This window comes from Salvelinus sp. IW2-2015, linkage group LG15 (genome assembly GCF_002910315.2).
Source record: "Salvelinus sp. IW2-2015 linkage group LG15, ASM291031v2, whole genome shotgun sequence".
In the NCBI taxonomy this organism is placed as follows: Eukaryota; Metazoa; Chordata; class Actinopteri; order Salmoniformes; family Salmonidae; genus Salvelinus; species Salvelinus sp. IW2-2015.
The window spans coordinates 10,792,675-10,811,977 of record NC_036855.1 but is presented as its reverse complement, the minus strand read 5'-3'; the positions used below and the strand labels follow the sequence as shown (position 1 = coordinate 10,811,977).

The following is a 19,303-nucleotide window of genomic DNA, read 5'->3' as shown; positions in this document are numbered from 1 at the left end:
TTTTCACTTAATTTAAGGGGGAAATCACCTTAAAATGTTTTGTGCAACTTAAAGTTAAGGAAACCTTAAGGGAAATGAAAATGGGAACATTAACTTAAGATGTGTTATGCAACTGGCCCGACTGCATCATTAAAACCCCTAACAGGTCTGGGTCTATGTGCAAGTGAAGAAGCTACAGAATGTATTGTTCAGTCTGGTGTTATATAGCAGCTACTACATACTTCTGGCCTTGATCTGCCTGTGCATCCACTCAGCCCTAGGATAGGGTCACACAGGGCACACGCACAAGAACTCCACGAAGTGTGGTGACATCATGGTTGAGCTCATACATGCGAGTGGTCCGACCTTGGTCTTTTTTTCAGGGAACACTTGCAGACAACCATTCAATCAGCCACTTCATTTTCTTCCCCCCTCTAGCCGAGTTTATTAATTGGATTTCCGTCTGAAAGGCATCTCAATTACGGCAAAGGAACATTTCTCAAAGATGTTTCCCTCAAATCAGAGATGTTAATTTCTGTTTTGCGAGGCCTCGGTAAAGAGCATCTGGTGCTTCTGGAAGGACATGTGCTCTTGGTTGTTCCCTTCTTCCACAGGAGAAGCTTTCTGTGTGGTCTAATTGATACCAAGTCCATGCACCATCCAACTCTGTCTCCTGCTGACTTACATGTCTGAACTCTTGTCATTTAAAGACATAATCCGGCACATTTCCTGTTGGTCATTTTAATATCCATTGATTCTTGAAGAATCTAACTTGTATATGAGCTCAGTACAACTGACTGTCTTACCCTGGCATAACCCAAAATATACGGCTGATTAAGTCCCCTTTACTTTATAGCGACCCGGGACGATTAAACACTGTTGCTTAGGCTAAAGGCCATCAATGAATCCTCTCCAGCAAATTCGACTTTGGGCAGTCTTCTCAATCTCATTCCAGGAGAAGTCCATCTTTCTGCTCTACTTCAGTGTTTTTTTTTTCATCCTCCCTTCCTTTTCCCCTGTGGATTCCATATCCAGAAAGCTGCCCTTCAATGTATTTTTTTTTTAAAGGAGTTAAATGGTTTCATAATATTAAATACAAAAGTAGTTGAATCAGCAGAACGGACCATTTTCTAAACAAGATGTGCCAACATTTCCTATTAAGAAAACAAACACGGGTACTTTAAAAGTTATTCTCCAGCGTATGATCATTTACTCTAATTGATAAGACTATTGGTTGCCAGCTGTTACATTTTCGGTTTAATAGATTAATAACACTAATCAAGTCCCCAGACAGAGTGACTGTGTTTCTGACCGAGGGAGACGCTGATGATCATAATTATGTTGGTATAATTCAGCATAACCTCTGTTGCCGAAGCGCTAGTTGTTTACAGAGTGCTGGTGTGTGGCGACAATTAAGTGATTAGCAGCGGGCTCTCTGGTGGCTCGTGTCGCTCCAGCTGTGTGGCACTCGTAGACATGATGTTCCCGCTCCTGGTGCCTCACTGTTAAGAACACTGTTAACAACCACACCTGTTTTAATCCAGACGAAGAACCATAGACAGGGACCATGGGGGCAAAGGTGACTGAATTAGAAGAGGGTTGGAGTCAACTTTAGCCCCCTCTCTCTAACACACACAGTTCCTTTTGAGGTATAATGTTTCCCTTCATTTATCCTTTTCTCAATGGTTTCCTGATGACCTTTTTCATATCATGAATGAAAGGCAATATCTAAACCAATAAACACACATAGGCAAGTCAATACACACACATGCACAAACAAACAAACATAAAAAATGCTTCTGTACAGTGTCGATTTGAACACCTCAGCGCCCAGAAAAAAAAACAAGTAGCCGTCCAGCACACGTGAAATATGGTACTGGTTTCAGAGATTAGATCAATATCTACATGGACAGTTCAGTGGGTGGCATGAGGGGGTCTGTGTCAACTCCCTAAAGGAGGCATGTAATAAAAGACTATTTGCATAGGTCTATGACCCTCACCTCCATCACATCATGTCCTCCTCCCTAACACAGGAGAACAGGTTTGTGTTCGTTAGGGCACGCAACGGAAAACATTTTTCAACAAATCACAAAAATCCAGTCTGTTTCTTCCTTTTGGTGCCTAATGAACACAACACAGGGCTTCCAGCTATTCAGAATTGGGAAGGTAAGGGGGTTGAGGTGGTGTCAAGTCAACATGAACATGATTTATACAACTTTCATTCAATTACCCTCTAATTGATGAGCTTGACAGACCGCTCTCCCATTTAGTGAAGGACAAGTGGAGGCCAATGAATTCTGTCTTTTTTTGTCTCAATCACCCATTCTCTCAATCTTTTCATACATTTTCAAATGTATGTAATTATTGCGTATGGTGTGAGAATGGACTGACTGTGCCTTGGAAGTGGGTAAGGGAGGAAAAGCCGTTCCCACTGGGCACACAGGTTGAATTAATGTTTTTTCCAACGTGGATCCAACGTGGAAGACGTTGAATTGACGTCTGTGTTCAGTGAGTTGTTCGTCGAAGTGCTGTTTAAGCTCTTTCAGCGCACCCAGGGTATGGCTTTCCCATTAGTCTGGTAAGGTTAACTATGCACCGCTGCACTGAATGGAGGCAAAATACCAAATCAATTTAGTTCAGTAATTGCAGTTTTACCCCCACATCACTCACACTCCTTTTCGTATTGTTTTTTTGTTTCCATAGGAGTGTGAGAGATTCAGGAAGGATGATTCGTTTTGGAATGCTATATTCCAGTGAGTTGTACCACAAAACTTCAGACTTCATGTCATTGAGCAGTTCTCCTTCAATTATCTTCTATTGCAATACTGCAGTACAAAGAGTATACTTGATCCTACTGTGCTTTATTGCAACAAATCAGCTCTGCCATAGCCAACAATATTTTTGATCATGACACAAGTGTCCTCTGGTCATACATTTGTCAGTCGTCAGATGTTCGCATTGTTGTTTTGATAGTCAATGCAAAAAACTATTCAGGTCCAATGATTGTAAACAACCATAAATCATAGATGCTCATAGAACATGCAATTATGAGTAATGAGGGACAATAAACTACAAACTGTCTTCATTTAGATAAAACATTTGATCGTTTTAGTGTGCCTAAAAACGAATTTCATGATGGCCACATCATTAGCATGACTCATACTGTACTAGAATGATGAACAAACATCACAGAATTTGACCTCTTAAACCCAGTCAGTTGAAGAGATATGGCTCTGCTTCTGCTTGAACCCACTCTCCGCTAGATCCTAATAATTCCCATCCCATCAACGTCTGGATAAAATAATGTACCAAATGTTTTGTGAGACCAATTTTCCTGTAATTTCTATTCCCTAATGACGCGCATCTTCAACTTGGAAACACACAAACAGGGACGGCTCGGGCAGAGAAACCCATTTGCTGATCTTCATGGAACTCAGACAAAGAGGCCAGGCCTAAGTGAATTTTTCATTACCCATCTCTAATAGGGAAGGTAAATTACAGCTGCGGGTATTAGTTTGGTTTGCTGATGTACATTTTTCCTCTAAAAACGAAAGGACCAAAAGGGTACACTATATCTGTGGTACGAGCATTAGAGAAATTAGCACGTCTTTCCATGCACCCACCACCACTCACCTGTAATTCGGGAACATACAAACTCGCTGGAGAACGTAAAGGCAGACTGCAACAGAAAGAGGGGGTGTGGCAGGGGGGTGGTATAAAATCAGGGAAATAACATTGCAAATGGCCTCTATTAGCAAAGTCAAAATGTTCTGATGTTGCTTCTAAAGTAATTCACACTACTCCTAAAAACAGGGGAAAGATGCCTTGCTAGGACACAAGAGTTTATTTCATGAAGTTCAGACTATTTATCATGTATTATAAGAGTAGCGCATGAGCAAGGTCTGTAGATCAAGGTATCTATGCATTAATACGGTATTGCTATTTAACAGACCTTTTTATTCAAGCGACTCAAACCCACCACCATGTTGTTGCAAGCACCATACGCCAACCAGCTGAGCCTTTGTAATCATCCTCGGCATATACACTCCCTTCTGTATGTATTTGGACAGTGAAGCTAAAATATTTAATTTGGCTCTATACTCCAACATTTTGGATTTTAGGTATTTGTATTTATTATGGATCCCCATTAGTTCCCGCCAAAGCAGCAGCTACTCTTCCTGGGGTCAAGCAAAATTAAGGCAGTTTATACAATTTTAAAACATTACAATACATTCACAGATTTCACAAAACACTGTGTGCCCTCAGGCCCCTACTCCACCACTACCTCATATCTACAGTACTAATTCCATGTGTATGTATAGTGCGTATGTTATCGTGTGAATGTGTCTGTGCCAATGTTTGTGTTGCTTTACAGTCCCCGCTGTTTAATAAGGTGTTTGTTTTTTAAATCTAATTCTACTGCTCGAGTCAGTTACTTGATGTGGAATAGAGTTCTATGTAGTCATGGCTCTATGTAGTACTGTGTGCCTCCCATAGTCTGTTCTGGACTTGGGGACTGTGAAGAGGTACCGGTACACTTATTCATATTGTTACATGGATTAAATTTTAGGCTGGAAAGGGTATTTGGAGGCTGAATACCATATTTATTTTGACAGCGAAGCTAAACATTTTTATTCGTCTCCTCCACTCCAGCATTTTTGATTTGAAATGTAAATGTTTCATATGAGGCGACATTACAGATTGTCACCTTTAATTTGAGGGCATTTCCATACATATCTGTTTTACCGTTTGGAAATGAAAGCACTATGTATCTGGTCCCCCCATGTGAAGATGTCAATTATTCAGCCAAATTCACATAGTGTATCATAGTGAAAAGTTTTGTATTTGTTCCCATATACCTTTCACTCAATGACTACACCAAGTTTGGGACTTTACAAACTTGGACTAATTTGCAGTTTGTTTTGTCCAATAGTAACTGAATGGAAAACATTTCTTTAAGTGAGCAGATAAGATGTTTCTGAACACTCATTAATTAATCATGAATAATGATGAGTGAGACGCTACAACATCATAAACCCTTCACCATTAGCAATAACAGGTTAGCATTTTTTGGGGGGGAGGGGTATGATCTTCATTCATGATAATCCATAATCCTTATGGCTTCTTTAAATGGGGGGGGGGGGMAGATAAAGTAATTTCATTTCCAAACAGTAAAACAGACATGGAAACACCCTCAAATAAAAAGGTGACATTCTGTAATGTCGCCTCATATGAAACACTACAATCTCAAATCCAAAATGCTGGAGTAAAGACACATAAATGTTTGGCTTCACTATCCAAATAAATACGGCGTTCAAACTATAGATACAATTTCATCCATGTAACAATATGAATAAGACATAGAAAAGTTAGAACATTGTACCAATGTGTGGCTTCCCTCTAATCCACCCACCCAACCAAGCCCGTCGTCCCATTCTGCAGCTAATTCCCCAGGCCTATGGGTGCTCACTACTCTGGACTACACCCTTCTCACGGTGGGCCGTCATTAACGCATAACAGGCTAATGACATGCAACGCAGGCTACTAATTTTGGTTAGGGCTGAATGAAATCAGACGAAAGCTCTGGATGCGTGTGCACAACACAGAATAGCAATGAGCCAAGGCCGACTATTACTCAGTCTCTTTACGGGGAAACAGAGCGAATTGCCCATGGCCTGAGCACCACTCTACAACTCAAAGACTAACAGAGGTATATGACCGAAAATGTGTCATTGTGTAGTAAACTACATGGACTGACCTGTAGCAAAAGCAGGGATGGTGAAAAGTAATTCTAAGAGTACAGAGGATAGAGAAAAACATTAAAATAGGATTAATCCATCAAAATAAAACTGTCATACATTAGCAAAAGTTAATCTAATCAACCATCAGTGAGGGACATCTACACAGTTGCATACCTTCTATCAAATACTGAAGGCTAACTTCTTAAAAATACTGTATTTTAGTACTGTAATAAGCTTGTGTTCCTTCACATTCAAAACACAAAAAAATATATATTTTAAGAATAATTCATATTTATTAACATTGTTGCCCTTGAACATTCAAAAATGTTCAAGAGTAGCCTGATGGCTGCATGAATGAAGTTTTACAACAGTGGACCAGGGCCAGAGAGCTGGAAATCCACATACATCCAAGGCAGTCATCACAACCCAGAATTCCCCAAAGCAGTCCTCCATAGTCCACATCACAGAAGGTTGGTGGCACCTTAATTGGGGAGGACGGTCTCATGGTAATCGCTGGAGTGGAATAAGTGGAATGGTATCAAATACATCAAACACATGGCTTCCATACGTTCGATGCCATTTCATTCACTCCATTCCAGCCATTATTATGAGCTGTCCTCCCCTCAGCAGCCTTCACTGGTCCATGTCCCAGAGTCCTCCTGCCCACGCCTGCCTTTCACTCGCTCCTCCAGGGCTCGGAAGTCCTCCTCTGTGACTGCATCAGCCTTGAGGACCACAGCCTTCCCACCGGCGGGGTCCAACCGCAGAGTCATCACGCAACACATGTCCACCAGGCCCTGCTGACACGCCTTCATCCCTGCGTCCTTCCGGGCTGGGTCTAACTTCGACTTCTCAGCCGCTGAGAACCCCAGCAGGCCCGTCAGAACCTGGTCTGAGAGGTGAACGTCCATGTAACCAGTTCCATCAGAGATGGAGGCGCTGACCCGCCACTCCCCCTTACTGCATTTGAGGTTCCCTTGCAGGGTGACGATGAAGGCTTTCACACACACCTCACTCACGCACTCCAGCAGGCCCGAGGTGCCCGCAGCAACCTGTTGCAGCAAACACAGGTACGTAAACGGGGATGAATCGAGCGTCACAGTCACCGCACTCTCTGGGATTTTGGTTGAGAGCCTCTCTGCTCCTGCCACAGAGGGCTGGCCTGTTCCCAGTTCTCTGACACAGGTACTATCTCGTCTTTGCTCATGTCTAGGAGCTTTTGGCTCTGGTGGGAAGCAGTTCATGTCCTCGTCCAAAACAGGACCATCCCTCTCATCAAGGGAGTCAAAATGGCTTTCGTTTCTCATGTCATCTAATGGTGGAGCGTTGTGGTTAGATACTTCTTCCTGCCTTCTCCTCAGGTTGTCTCTTTGATTATCCCTCCTGTTTGTCAGTTGGATTGGGCTCTCCTGGAAAATCATACCATCAAGCTCATCCAGGGGAAGGTCATCAAAGTCCTCATCTGGGATGTCCAAATTGTCCAGTTCCAGGACCTCATGGGGCGAAGAGCTTACGAGTAGAGAATCTGCAAGGCTTTCAATGAGCCGACTCTGCAACGAGGCATTTCTGTAAGAGGCAGAGGATTCCTCACTGCGGGTCCTGTAGCCACTCTCCAGGCTGGGTTCCACACTCCACCCCACCTGCCTCTCCTGGGTCTCCAGGTTGGCCAGCAGCTCCAGGTCGTCTGATTCCTGGTTGTCAGCCTGCTGGTTAACTGGTTGTGGGACCTCTGGCTGCTCAGCCGGACCCTGTAGCTCCACCTCAGGCAGTCCCAGAGCCCTGCATAGCACCTTCCCTTGAGAGTGCCTCTCACCCAGCTCCTCCACCTCCCCTCCCAGCACCTTTACGTTGCCTGGCTTCAGCAGTAGCACCCCTAGCCGGCAGGTTATTTGGCCCTGCAGCTGCAGTTTGACTCCTGGCTTGAGGGTGGTGCTGAGTGCAGGGATGGGCTGGTACTCCATGGCCTCCAGGGTCTGCACACCATCAGTGAGCTGCAGCAGCAGCATGCGTGTGGGTTTGGCCTCCCAGGGCCGCTGGGTGGCCTGGGTGATGGCTGACACAGCCTCGTTGGTGCAGTCAGTGCCCCTCCAGCCCTGAAGCTGGCCATAGGCAGGCTGGCTAATGTCCAGTAGGGAGTCCAGCTGCACGCAGAAGCTGCCGCTGAGCTCCGACTTCTGGACCTGAGATAGCCCTGCAGGGAGCACAGAGTGGGCCAGGTCACGTAGGTCGGTCAGCAGCCACTGATCCAGGACCTGCAATGACACAAATGTTAAATTTGTGTAAAGAGCTTCAATTCATTTGTACCGGAGTTGAGAAAAATGGTTAATGAAATAGTACCTGCTGATTAAGCTGGTGTTGAGGCAGGGGGGCTCCTCCTCCTTCCTGTTGCAGCCACTCCACACATGCCTCTAGCCAGGCGAAAGGCACCTGGACCTGCCAAGAGGACTGGAGCCAGGTCTGGGTTGCTAGCACATCCTGAGGGCTCATCCCCTCTCTGTCAGGTGGTGCCACTTAACAGTTGACCAGAACCTCCAGGCAATGTCTCATAGGCCTACAAAGTGCCAGAGGACAGAGTGAGAATAGACTCACTGGCCATGCAGATGACAATCTGTGTACTGAAGTATAATAAGAACGGGACGGTTGTTTTCAATGGGAATGGAACGTATCTAAAAGAGAACATTCATTTCAGTATGAAGAAACAGAAAGCTAGTGTTCATGCATGTATGGGAAAGCAAGAAAATCAGTCAGAGAAATAACTTAATATCAAACAGTGACAGAAGTCACTTAAAAAAAAAAGAGAAACCTTCATTTACTTACAATGGTTTTTAGTCTTTCTGTACGAGAAGACTAGTACGGCTGCTTTTCGTTGGGCGAATCGCCAAGGCGCCAAAAATGTGGAGGCAGAATAGAGTGAAAATGTTTGTGAGGAGCTTAGGCAAGCTCCCATAATACTTTTTTTGACATTTCGCGAAGCATACTAAAGGTGTGATATGTACATTTTAGAACTATGATAGAATTAGCAAGATACATCCCTATATGAACATAACTAGTAAGTATTCACATTATCAGTAAGACTGAACGCGAAGCCTGCTACATATCAACCAAACTATCTAGGTACGGAAGAATGAGTTACCACATCACTAGTTACCACAGACACAAAGTCATAAACCCCGCCTATTTGTAAAATGTTCTTCTTAAATCAGATTTGAAACCTAACTCCAACCTTAACACTAACCAAACTGCTAACCTTATGCCTAACTCTAACTTTAAAGTATGACCAAAAAGCACATTTTTGTTTTCATAAATTTGTACGATAGCCAATTTTGACTTTGTGGCTGTGGTAGTGAAAACCGGAAAGTATCATCACTGCAATCCGATATCCTTGGGACGTCCTTATCCTAAACCCTACCTAGCCCAATTTCATAATTTACGTTACAACTTCAATTGGGGGGGTATGGACGTCCCAAGGATCCCTTACAGCAAGGACCACGGAAGAATAAGCGACAACATTGTTTGAGACACGCCTCCATCCTGTGAATGGCATACGAGCTGTCCAATGCTTGCTCTTTATTTACAATTCAATCGAAGCGGCTACGTCTTTCTTTAGTGCACTTTTTCAGAGCCATTTTTGTGCTTGCGTTCTTCGTCAGGGTGAGAAGGGTCGAAAACGAGTAGCAATACAAGGTGTAGCGCAGGTCTGTTTTACACACATTTCTATTTAGCTCTGTAACAAATACATTACATTTGATTACATGTTAATGCGATGGTATGAGCAAAATCATTTGCGTAACTACATAACCAAAGTAATGCCAGCCATGCATGGCTAGCTAGCAAATGTTAGCTAATTATTGTATCCGGTGTAACGTTAGTTAGCTGTTTATCATAGCTAGCTAGTTTACACGGCTACATTTAGAATATTAAACGTCAATTGTAGATATGGATGTCATAGGTTTATTAAAAGTTATACATTGTTTTTTCATGCCCATAACTAATAAACTAGCTACCTACATAATATTAGCAGCCCAACGGCTAGCTAGTTAAACAACAGAAGCTAACGTTAGCTAGCCAACTGAATGCACTTACTGGCTTCCCAAGATGGATGCTAGTTTGTTCTTACTCACCTAGCTAGCGTGCACATTTTCTCGTCTAGCCTAGAGAGCTACCCACATTATTGGGTTTTCAAACGTTATGCGCACATCATTAATCTAAACGGAATTCCCGATGAAACGCATACTTTTACGGTAGTTAGCTAAACGTGTCCAGTGTAGCTAAGATAATTCTCGGTGCGAGATGGTTCTGAGACGAGCCCTCTGCATTGACATTCTCAGTTGTCCAGACTCAGGTTTCGACATTGTGCCAGGTCGAATATATTGTCAAATGCAACGGCATTGAAACTTCATTCATGCGATTGAAGTTAGATACATAAATTAAATGTTCATGTGTATCAATTAATTCCACATCAGTATGATCAGTTAACTAACGTAAATTGTCATCTGTTCTCCTCTGTGTAGGCCGTAATTGTAAATAAGAATTTGTTCTTAACTGACGTGTCTAGTTAAATATGGTACATTTTTTTAAAGGTTACATTTTTATTTCCAGAATTGTAAAGAGCTCAACTCACGCATTCATTTGAATCAATGCTGTTCCAGATGCTACACCTCCATCACATCTGCTGTTTTATTTTATGAAATGTGTCATTACCCAACCTTAATCCGCATTTATTACAGTTTTGTAATCGTATCAGTGTCATGTAAGATTATTCTTGGGCACGGTTTTTTATGGCACTAGCTAACGTTAATCAACCTAAGCTTTTTCTCAATAGGTTAGCAGCGGCTCTGAGACTTGTTACGTTCCGCCCATAACACGCCCATCTTCTCGCAATAAATAGCGGTAAGTGTTGGTTACCAGGCTAGTCTCATCTGCCATACTGACTGTTTCGTCAGTTCTGAAAACTCAAAATCTCACACTCATCAAGTTACATCGACCATGTCCCTCCACAGCCAGTCAGACCGAGGAGCCCTCTCCTTTCTCCCCACTCTTACCTGCTCCCAGGACCGAGGTGCCTGGCCTACCCTGCCCGGTGTTAACTGACAATGGAGACAGAAATTGAACAACAAGAAGAAGATACCTCATTCAGCAACACAGAAACCAACGGTGAGTTATAATCCCTCCATGTATTAATTATATGTTACTAGTATATCAAATGAATATGAACAGTATAGTTATTCTAAATAATGTAATATGTATGGTGCACCGTCTATGTCCTCTCCTGTATTCATTACTTATTTATCAATGGTCTAAAATATAAGCATTTCAGTTCCTAAATTGTAGCTGCCAAAAAAAGTTCAGAGCAGATGTGTGTAGTGAAGAAACCATGTCTATTAAATCTATACAGTTTTAACATGCAAGTACAATGAGTGGGAAATTAGTATTATGTGTGTATTGTTTTTACATCAATTGAATGCAGAACTAGAGAACCTGTGTATGTGGGAAATTAAACTCAGTATTTTTCCTTCTCAGGTAAGCGTCCTGCGGAGGACGCTGATGAGGAGCAGTCCTATAAGCGCTCCAGAAACACAGAGGACATGGTGGAGCTCCGCATACTCCTGCAGAGCAAAGTCAGTCCGCTTTCTGTTCCTCATTCACAATCTCCTCATGGCATTTCCTGCAATGTAGCCTGTCTTCTTTCCTCCCCAATCTTCTATTGAACCTTTGTTTGACCAGATCTGGGAGTTTAACGTTTACATTTTTCTACCCCCTGTGGTTCATTGTCCGATTTAATGGCGTCAAGATCCGTTTTCAATTATGTAGTTTGCAGATGTCTTGAGTTTTTTAAATTTTTATGGTGTATCACAATAAGTTTGATATCATCTGACTATTCTATTTTTGCTTCAGAATGCAGGAGCCGTGATTGGGAAGGGTGGTAAAAACATAAAATCCCTGCGCACAGACGTGAGTACATTTACACCTTTTCTTATTGGGGTAAGCGCGGGTTATATTAACAGTACCCACCCCCTTATACTGGGATGTACTTTGGGAATGTATGATTTTAATACTTTATATGTGAAAGTTGCGGCATTTTACATTTGGTAGTTTGGCCTTAAGAAAATGGGCCTGTTAACTGTGGTTGGGGAAGTAAAGCTATGCTGTTTTGGGGTAACGATTAATGCAGGGATTTGTGTATTGAGACTTGATTTACACCGGTTATGGTATATTCCCTCCAAAGTGTAATGTCATTGTAATCAAATGGCGCCCGCAAATCGATATGAAACAGCTGGCCTTTTTTTGTTTAATGAATAGTGATGTTACTACCAGGCATCAGCACCGCTAAGACTCATTAATACTTGAGTGGGCCCAGTGTATTTTAGGGTAGAGCTGTTATAGCACCCAAAGCCAATTCATCATTCTATAGGAAATGTCTTGTATATAAACAACCTGGCCAATTCTCAACTAATTTAATGTCATTACCTCTCTCTTTCTCTACTCTCCACTCTTCTCCCTCTCCTCTCCTCTACCACTATCGCTCTCTCACCTTCCTCTCTACATCTCCCCCTCCTTTTCTTCTCGTTCATTCTACCGGTCTTTCTCTCTACCTCAATACCTTTGTCTTCTCCTTTTCTATCTCCACTTCTGCACTCTTAAAACAAAAAAATCTCAGAGAATGAAATCACAATGAAGAATATTAGCCTGTATTAAAATGTATTCCTCTTCCCCCTCCCTCTTCCCTCTCCTGTTTTTTATTTTTGTTTATTTTTGCCCACTTCCTCTGTTGCCCATGTTCTGGATCGCCCCTCCTGCGCCCGCCCACCTGACACCCTGGTTGGCCCTGCCCATAATCGTGCCCCTCCCTAAATGGGCGCCTTACTTGATTGACATCTGTGTGCTCGAATGGCCCCTGCCCATGCCACGCCCACGGCCCTTGCAGTTCAATGCCAGTGTGTCAGTCCCAGACAGCAGTGGGCCTGAGCGGTATGTCCCTAAGCTCCTCCCTCTCACTACCTGACTACAGGAAATAAACAAACAAACCTGCCTCTGTTCTAGTGACAATATCAAAATCTGCCTCTGTTCCTGTGACAAACATGTAAACTTTCCTCCATTTGTTCAGTGACAGCATTATAAGCCTCTGTTTTTAGTGAGGGTTTCAACAAATACTTTAAACCTGCCTCTGTTCTAATGACCGTATTTCAACATTCTATATTTTATTTCAGTGACAGTATCTTTCCCTTCCACGTTCCTCACCTCCCTCCTTCTCAGAATCGGTGTGCTGGTCTGTTTTAGTTTCTCACATTCCCCCCATATCCTCTTGTTCCCTCTTTGATTTTTGTGGGCGGTTTGACCACTGTAATTACTGTAAAGAATGTTCTGCCATAGAGCAGCTAGTGTTCAAGTGTTGTATGTCTTTTTCTTGTCTTTACTCTTCATATTATCTTTGCCATTGTTGAAACTGTTGAACATGAACTTATTTGTCACCTCATGGCTGTGGCCCATGCCCTTGCCTTCCCTCAACATCCTTCTGTCCAATAGTGGGGAGCATAACTCTCTGTTGCCCTGCCAACTCTCACCCATCTTTAAGTTAACTTTAAACTGTTCCATAGTTTTTTTTTTTTTTTTTGGCTTCGGCTACTACTGTCATGTTGTTGTTTTTTTATTGACCTTTTGTTCTTTTCTTTTTTCCCCCCCCATGTTGAGCCACAGTACAGTTCCTTTAGTGCGCTGGCAGCAGGCCCCATCGGTGCAAACCACCCACCAACCTTTCCTCCCCCTCCCTCTTCCAGCGGTCACTAAAACACACTTGCTTTCTTTGGGTTCCTTTTACCTGTTTATTTTTTTGGTTCCTCTTCTTTGTCAGACACTTTGAAGGGAGTTACTTTTTTTCAGTCTTTATTTGTCTATGTATGGGTATCTGCTGCTACGTTATATAGATATCAATGGGTTTTGGTCTGTCCATTTCTATTCCTCGGTTGTGATTTTGGAGGGTGCACATGGAAATATAAATACTAGATATGGCCGTTGGTACACTCTTCACAGAACATTGACTTGAATGGGAATGCTCATTCTAGTAAATCTATTTCAATGGGAGTGCTACCTGGTTAACCCCCCACAGCGGGGGTGGGAGGGAATGGGTTTTTAATTCGTTATTAGACGGTATGGTTGGAGGTTTTGCTGAGGGAGAGTTGACCTCGGCTTTGAAATACTGTTTGTTTCTTCTATGCCCCTCGTCACCATTTGATTGGTCCTCCTGGGAATGTCCTGCACTGTGATTGGTGTCTCTAAAGAATTCTGAGCATCGGTGCGGAAATCGAGACCGTTGGAGACATCCTGCTCAAGATCATCCCTACTCTGGAGGAGGTGAGCCTGGGTTGGAGATGAGCCTAATGGCTGCCTACCATTTTCAATGATAGTCCTATGGTACAGCTAGACATTGAGTTTGTTGATAACATATAAATATCAAATGCACCGATCTGAATATGGTGATGCTAAAGTCCTTTTCTCTGATTGCCCCCAATCCTCCTTAGTACCAACAGTACAATGGGATGGACTTTGACTGTGAGCTGAGGCTGCTGATCCACCAGAGCCTGGCAGGCAGCATCATTGGCGTGAAGGGAGCCAAGATCAAAGAGCTGCGAGAGGTACAGTTACACCGAACTTCTCACCTGGGTCATGTTCAGTAGCTAAAAAAACGGGAGATAAACCTGTCCCATAAGAATGCACATTTTCCTTTGAGCTTACTGCAGGTGACCCCGATTCCATGTTTTTCTGTGGGTTCTTCTCAGACCAATGGCATTGCTTTGTCTTATTTGACCAGTGTTTACTTTGACCATTGCAGAACACCCAGACCAACATCAAGCTGTTCCAGGAGTGCTGTCCCCAGTCCACAGACCGCGTGGTTCTGGTCAGCGGCAAGTCTGAGCGTGTCGTCGAGTGCATCAAGATCATGCTGGATCTCATCGCTGAGGTTGGTGTTCTGATCAAACTGTTGGTTCTCTTATCGAACCATTGACTGAGCTGCTTAACATACCAGTGTAAAAACCACAGCCAGTCAACTGTAGAAATTGGGTGATCCTGTCCCCCTCAGGCTCCCATAAAAGGGCGCACCCAGCCCTACGACCCTAACTTCTACGACGAGACATATGACTACGGTGGCTTCACCGTGATGTTTGAGGAGCGCGGGGGGGGTGCTGGTGGTGGTGGACGGCGCCCCATGGGGGGCTTCCACATGCGAGGCGGACGTGGTGGCGGGGGGTTTGACCGGATGCCCTCTGGGCGAGGTGGTCGAGGTGGGCCCATGCCCCCCGCCCGCAGGGACTATGAGGAGATGAGCCCCCGCCGTGGACCCCCGCCACCCCACCCAGGGAGAGGGGGAAGGGGAGGGAGCCGTGGCCGCAACCTGCCGCTGGCCCCACCACATAGAGGAGGGTAAGAGAGCTACACCATCGCCCATTGCCATCTCTTTCTCTAAATCTCTTGCAATCCATTTTGCTTTGTCTACATCGGTTTGCTCTTAAAGGTTCAGCAGATATATGATCCCATTTAAGTATGTATTTCATTCATAGTGTGTGTGTGGGCTCATGTGTGTGTTCCATTTCCACGTTGTTTACAGAGATGACCATTACTCCTATGATTCCTATCGGGGCAGTGCAGATGACAGACAAAAGTAAGTACTTCTCCTGCAGAATCCCCTGGTTTGGAGTCAGCCAGTCAGCACTGTGGTCAGGCAGCCAGTCAGCACTGTGCTCAGGCAGCCAGTCTTGCCTGAGACTGGTCCTCTGATTTACTGGTCTCATCAGTGTCTCAGCTCTGCCATCAGTCTGTCATCACCTCTTACTTTTGTGTGAATGCTGTGTTTTTCTCTGTCTGTGTTTGACTTGGATCAGAGATCTGCTGAAAAGCACTCTCTGACTTGTCAATATTTTCCTCAAGTCAGACTTGCATTTTCTCTCAGCAGTGACAGGCGAGGGAGACCAGGAGATCGCTATGGTGATAACATGGTTAGTGACACATGACTAAATGCATGCAGCAGTCCTCTTGGCATTTATTGGCTGTAAGCATCATCATAGACTGAAAGGGTTGTAGGTCTTTCCTAGACAATGATTGCAATTGCCTGATAATGACCACAGCTAACCACACAATAAATCCCAGCAATACATTTACCACTAACATGAAATGTAATAAACATGAGTTTACCACAGTAAACCATACATAAACACAGGTAATGGGTAACTTACCCCCAGTTATAATTACCCATACCACCATAACCACTACCATCTACTCAATCGTGGGGGGGTCGGACTATGCTGTGGTTGCTAGGTGTTAATAATGCTTTGTCAGATGAGTGGGCTCTCTTTGAAAGCTAGCAGAAACTGCCTCCGGTTGCTCGGCAACTGATTATTTGAATCGCTTGTTGCCCTGGTGACTGAGGAGCCTCTGAATAGCAGGTGAAAGCTGTGGAGTGAGTGGCTGATTAGAGTTGCAAGCAGGGGGAGGGTTCTACAGTATCAAATAGGGGCTTTTGGACAAGCTGGGCAACTTGATCCTGACCATGCAAGGCCGGGATTGCATGCATCCATGTGTATACAACAGATCAGAAGGAAATCTGTGATGTGGGTTTAACCTTGCTCCCCCTCTCTTTTCTGTCTTTCTGCAGGGTGGGGGTGGATATGGTGAGTTGTTCTGTTCTTCCTATGGGGTTCTGTCTAGAAGGCCAGTCTGAGTTCTGTTTGTCATTGCTGTCTCCAGTGGCACATCAAAGGCTAGTGGTTCTCCAGTGTATGTTCTAGAACCTGATTTCAACTGGTCTACTCTATAAGGCTACTATTACACTGACTCAAGTCTTGAGCATGTTGTTTTACATCAGGGCTTCTAGTCTACTATCAGTTTACTTCAGCTATGTTTTATGGGATATCGTCTTTAAAATGTGTTGGTCTACTCTGTGTATCAGGTTGGTAAATACTTATTTGTTTATGGTACCAGTCTGCTGTGGATGTGTAGATTTAAGCATATTTTCTAATAAACTTCAACCTGTAAGGCCAATTTCCCCAAGTGTAGATCTATTTTCTCGGTCTCTCTCCTTTCAAACAGATAACAGCTCGTCCTGGAACTCCTATCAGTCTGGTGAGTATAGAAACGCGTCTCGGCAGCCTGCTGTTCAATGTTGTTAGCTCATGGTATCATTAAATATGTTCCGGTTCTGTTAATAGAACCTCTGCACTTACTCAAGCTTTTTCTCTGATCTCTACTTGTCTGTGTTAGGTGGACGCGGTTCCTATAATGATATGGGAGGGCCAGTCATCACCACACAAGTGACGATCCCCAAAGATGTGAGTGTATAACCAGAGGGATGACTCTTTACCTCACATACTCTGTTCACATACAGCAGGGGTGTCAAACTCATTCCATGGAGGGCCTAGTGTCTTCGGGTTTTTGTTTTTTCCTTTAAATTAAGCCTTAGACAACCAAGTGAGGGGAGTTCCTTACTAATTAGTGACTTTAACTCATCAGTCAAGTACAAGGGCGGAGCGAACGCCTGCAGACTCTCGGACCCCCGTGGAATGAGTTTGACAAATGACATACAGAGTAATGACTCGGTCTGTCTCACCCACCATGGCCTATGAAACCCTAATGCAACACAACACCCACATTCTCTCACACACATATTTTCACACTTTTCTTGTGCATCACGTTCTGTTGACTGTGGAGTTGTTCTCTCCAGCTGGCCGGCTCCATCATCGGTAAGGGAGGCCAGAGGATCAAGCAGATCCGGCATGAGTCTGGCGCCTCCATTAAGATCGACGAACCACTGGAGGGTTCAGAAGACCGCATCATCACCATCAGTGGCACGCAGGACCAGATCCAAAACGCTCAGTACCTATTGCAGAATAGGCAAGTTCTGGATGCCCTCTGAGTGAATAGAGATCATGTCTGCCTTTCTAAACACTCCCTGTTTTTAACCCACTTTTTGATCTCAAAATATGTCTATAGATGTACATATTTTTATACCCTTTTATTTTATTTCTCTGTCTGCTGATGGTGACTAACCACTTTCCTCTCATGCAATGTGCAGGTAGTTTGAGCTTCCCCTTGGGAAATGTCTGTGTATTAAACTGATTGTACAGAATTCTTGTATAACTATTATTATATTGATATGAAACTGGAGATCAATATTTTCATTGGTAATGTCTGGTTTTTGAAGAATATGATTGGTGAATTGTGATTTTTATGACTTAAGAGCCGTTTCAGTGTGAAGCAGGGAGTGGACCTCTTCCCTGCCTGTTGCTGTGTGGAAGACTAGTGATTTTGTTGTTTTTAGTTAGATGAATCGACAACAAATCACAGTCTGCCAAACGGCACAGGCTCCTCCTCTTCTGTCTCCCCAGCAACCCTCAGCCTGTCTCATTGCGCAGATGCTAATATGCTAACGCTGCATCGTAGCCATGGTGACTAACCCTGCCTCCCTCCCTCCTCTTCCCTCAGCGCACTGCACCTGCTCGGACACCAGGACTAACCCTTGCCTCAGACTACGCCCACATCCTGTGCTCTGTCTGACTCTCGTCCCCCTCTCCCACCCCAACCCCTCCTATCTATCTTAATTGACTCCTGTGAATTCTCTTATTTTTTCTTTTTACTCTTTATATTTCAGTGTGAAGCAGTCCTCTGGTCAGTTCCTCTAAACAAGGAGACTCAGATTGAAGCAAATCCCCTGGTTTGTGGGCATTTTTTAATATTTTTTTTTAAAGGGCAACATTCCTGTGCTTAATGTAGACGTTCTGCATTTTTAGAGTGTAGTTCTCTACTCCATCTCTTGTATCTGTATTTTTAAAACACATTTGTCTAAATATTTGGAGTCTCCTGACAGACTAGTGAACATTATCTATTTTTTGGATGGGTTGATTTCTATGGTGTGTTTGTCAGTAGAGTAAGCCTGTCCTGTGTGTGTGTTCTCTCTGTGTTGGAGTTTCTCACCCACCCCCTTACTATCACTCAGTGCAACGTGCAGAATGTAAGCTTTCTTTTTTGTTGTGGTAAGGAACATTTTATGATTTAAAAAAAATAAATGTAGGAAATTGAACTTCTTGGTTATGTTTTTCAGTTAATTAAATGTATTTTCAGGATGCATGTGGGGTGGGGGATTATAAATACACAAGTATCCTTATTATTCATTACATTTCCTGTCTAAACTTTTTTTCCCGTCAAAGTTTGTACCGACAGAGGTAGGCTATAGAATATTCATAAAATACATCCTCAAATTGCAATGTCTGCCTATGCTCACACACATTGTCTCAAGAAAATTATATTATTTTTAATACCCTCAAACACCAAGTTAGGCATCTTTAATTTCAATAGGCTATCAGCGTCAATCGTGAATTATAATTCTTCACAAAATTTCCAAACTGCATCTGCATGCCAGTCATTTGATATCAGTTTCATGGGAATATGCATTTAGATATTCTTCAATTACTTTTGTGTGCAAATTAGAGCAGATGGTGTTAACTACACTGAACAAATATATAAATGCAACATGTAAAATGTTGGTCCCATGTTTCATTAGCTGAAATAAAAGACAAGACACTTTCCCTCCACACAAA

The 19,303-nt window shown here is 43.4% G+C and overlaps 2 protein-coding genes across 6 annotated transcripts; one reads left to right on the top strand and one right to left on the bottom strand.

Moving 5' to 3' along the window:
• Positions 1 to 6,160: 6,160 nt before the first annotated feature.
• On the bottom strand, positions 6,161 to 8,852 carry rmi1 (RMI1, RecQ mediated genome instability 1, homolog (S. cerevisiae)). Its single transcript, XM_024001826.3, has 3 exons — positions 8,538 to 8,852; positions 8,058 to 8,271; positions 6,161 to 7,972 (listed from the first exon to the last, which is right to left on the bottom strand). Exons 2-3 carry the CDS (start codon positions 8,205 to 8,207, stop codon positions 6,344 to 6,346), a joined length of 1,779 nt encoding a protein of 592 aa, XP_023857594.1. The 5' UTR covers positions 8,208 to 8,271; positions 8,538 to 8,852; the 3' UTR covers positions 6,161 to 6,343.
• A 471-nt stretch (positions 8,853 to 9,323) lies between these two features.
• LOC111974190 (heterogeneous nuclear ribonucleoprotein K) lies at positions 9,324 to 18,786 on the top strand. Of its 5 annotated transcripts, none has more exons than XM_024001831.2 (17): positions 9,324 to 9,415; positions 10,543 to 10,610; positions 10,721 to 10,874; positions 11,241 to 11,338; positions 11,616 to 11,672; positions 12,646 to 12,689; positions 13,997 to 14,069; positions 14,237 to 14,350; positions 14,548 to 14,676; positions 14,797 to 15,137; positions 15,322 to 15,375; positions 15,667 to 15,709; positions 16,366 to 16,381; positions 16,800 to 16,832; positions 16,971 to 17,038; positions 17,431 to 17,600; positions 18,358 to 18,786. In XM_024001831.2, exons 3-17 carry the CDS (start codon positions 10,814 to 10,816, stop codon positions 18,386 to 18,388), a joined length of 1,332 nt encoding a protein of 443 aa, XP_023857599.1. In that variant the 5' UTR covers positions 9,324 to 9,415; positions 10,543 to 10,610; positions 10,721 to 10,813; the 3' UTR covers positions 18,389 to 18,786. The 5 variants fall into 5 exon arrangements, with proteins under 5 accessions (XP_023857599.1, XP_023857597.1, XP_023857596.1 ...); XM_024001829.2 differs by having other exon boundaries at positions 18,192 to 18,786; XM_024001828.2 differs by having other exon boundaries at positions 15,664 to 15,709.
• Positions 18,787 to 19,303: the final 517 nt, after the last annotated feature.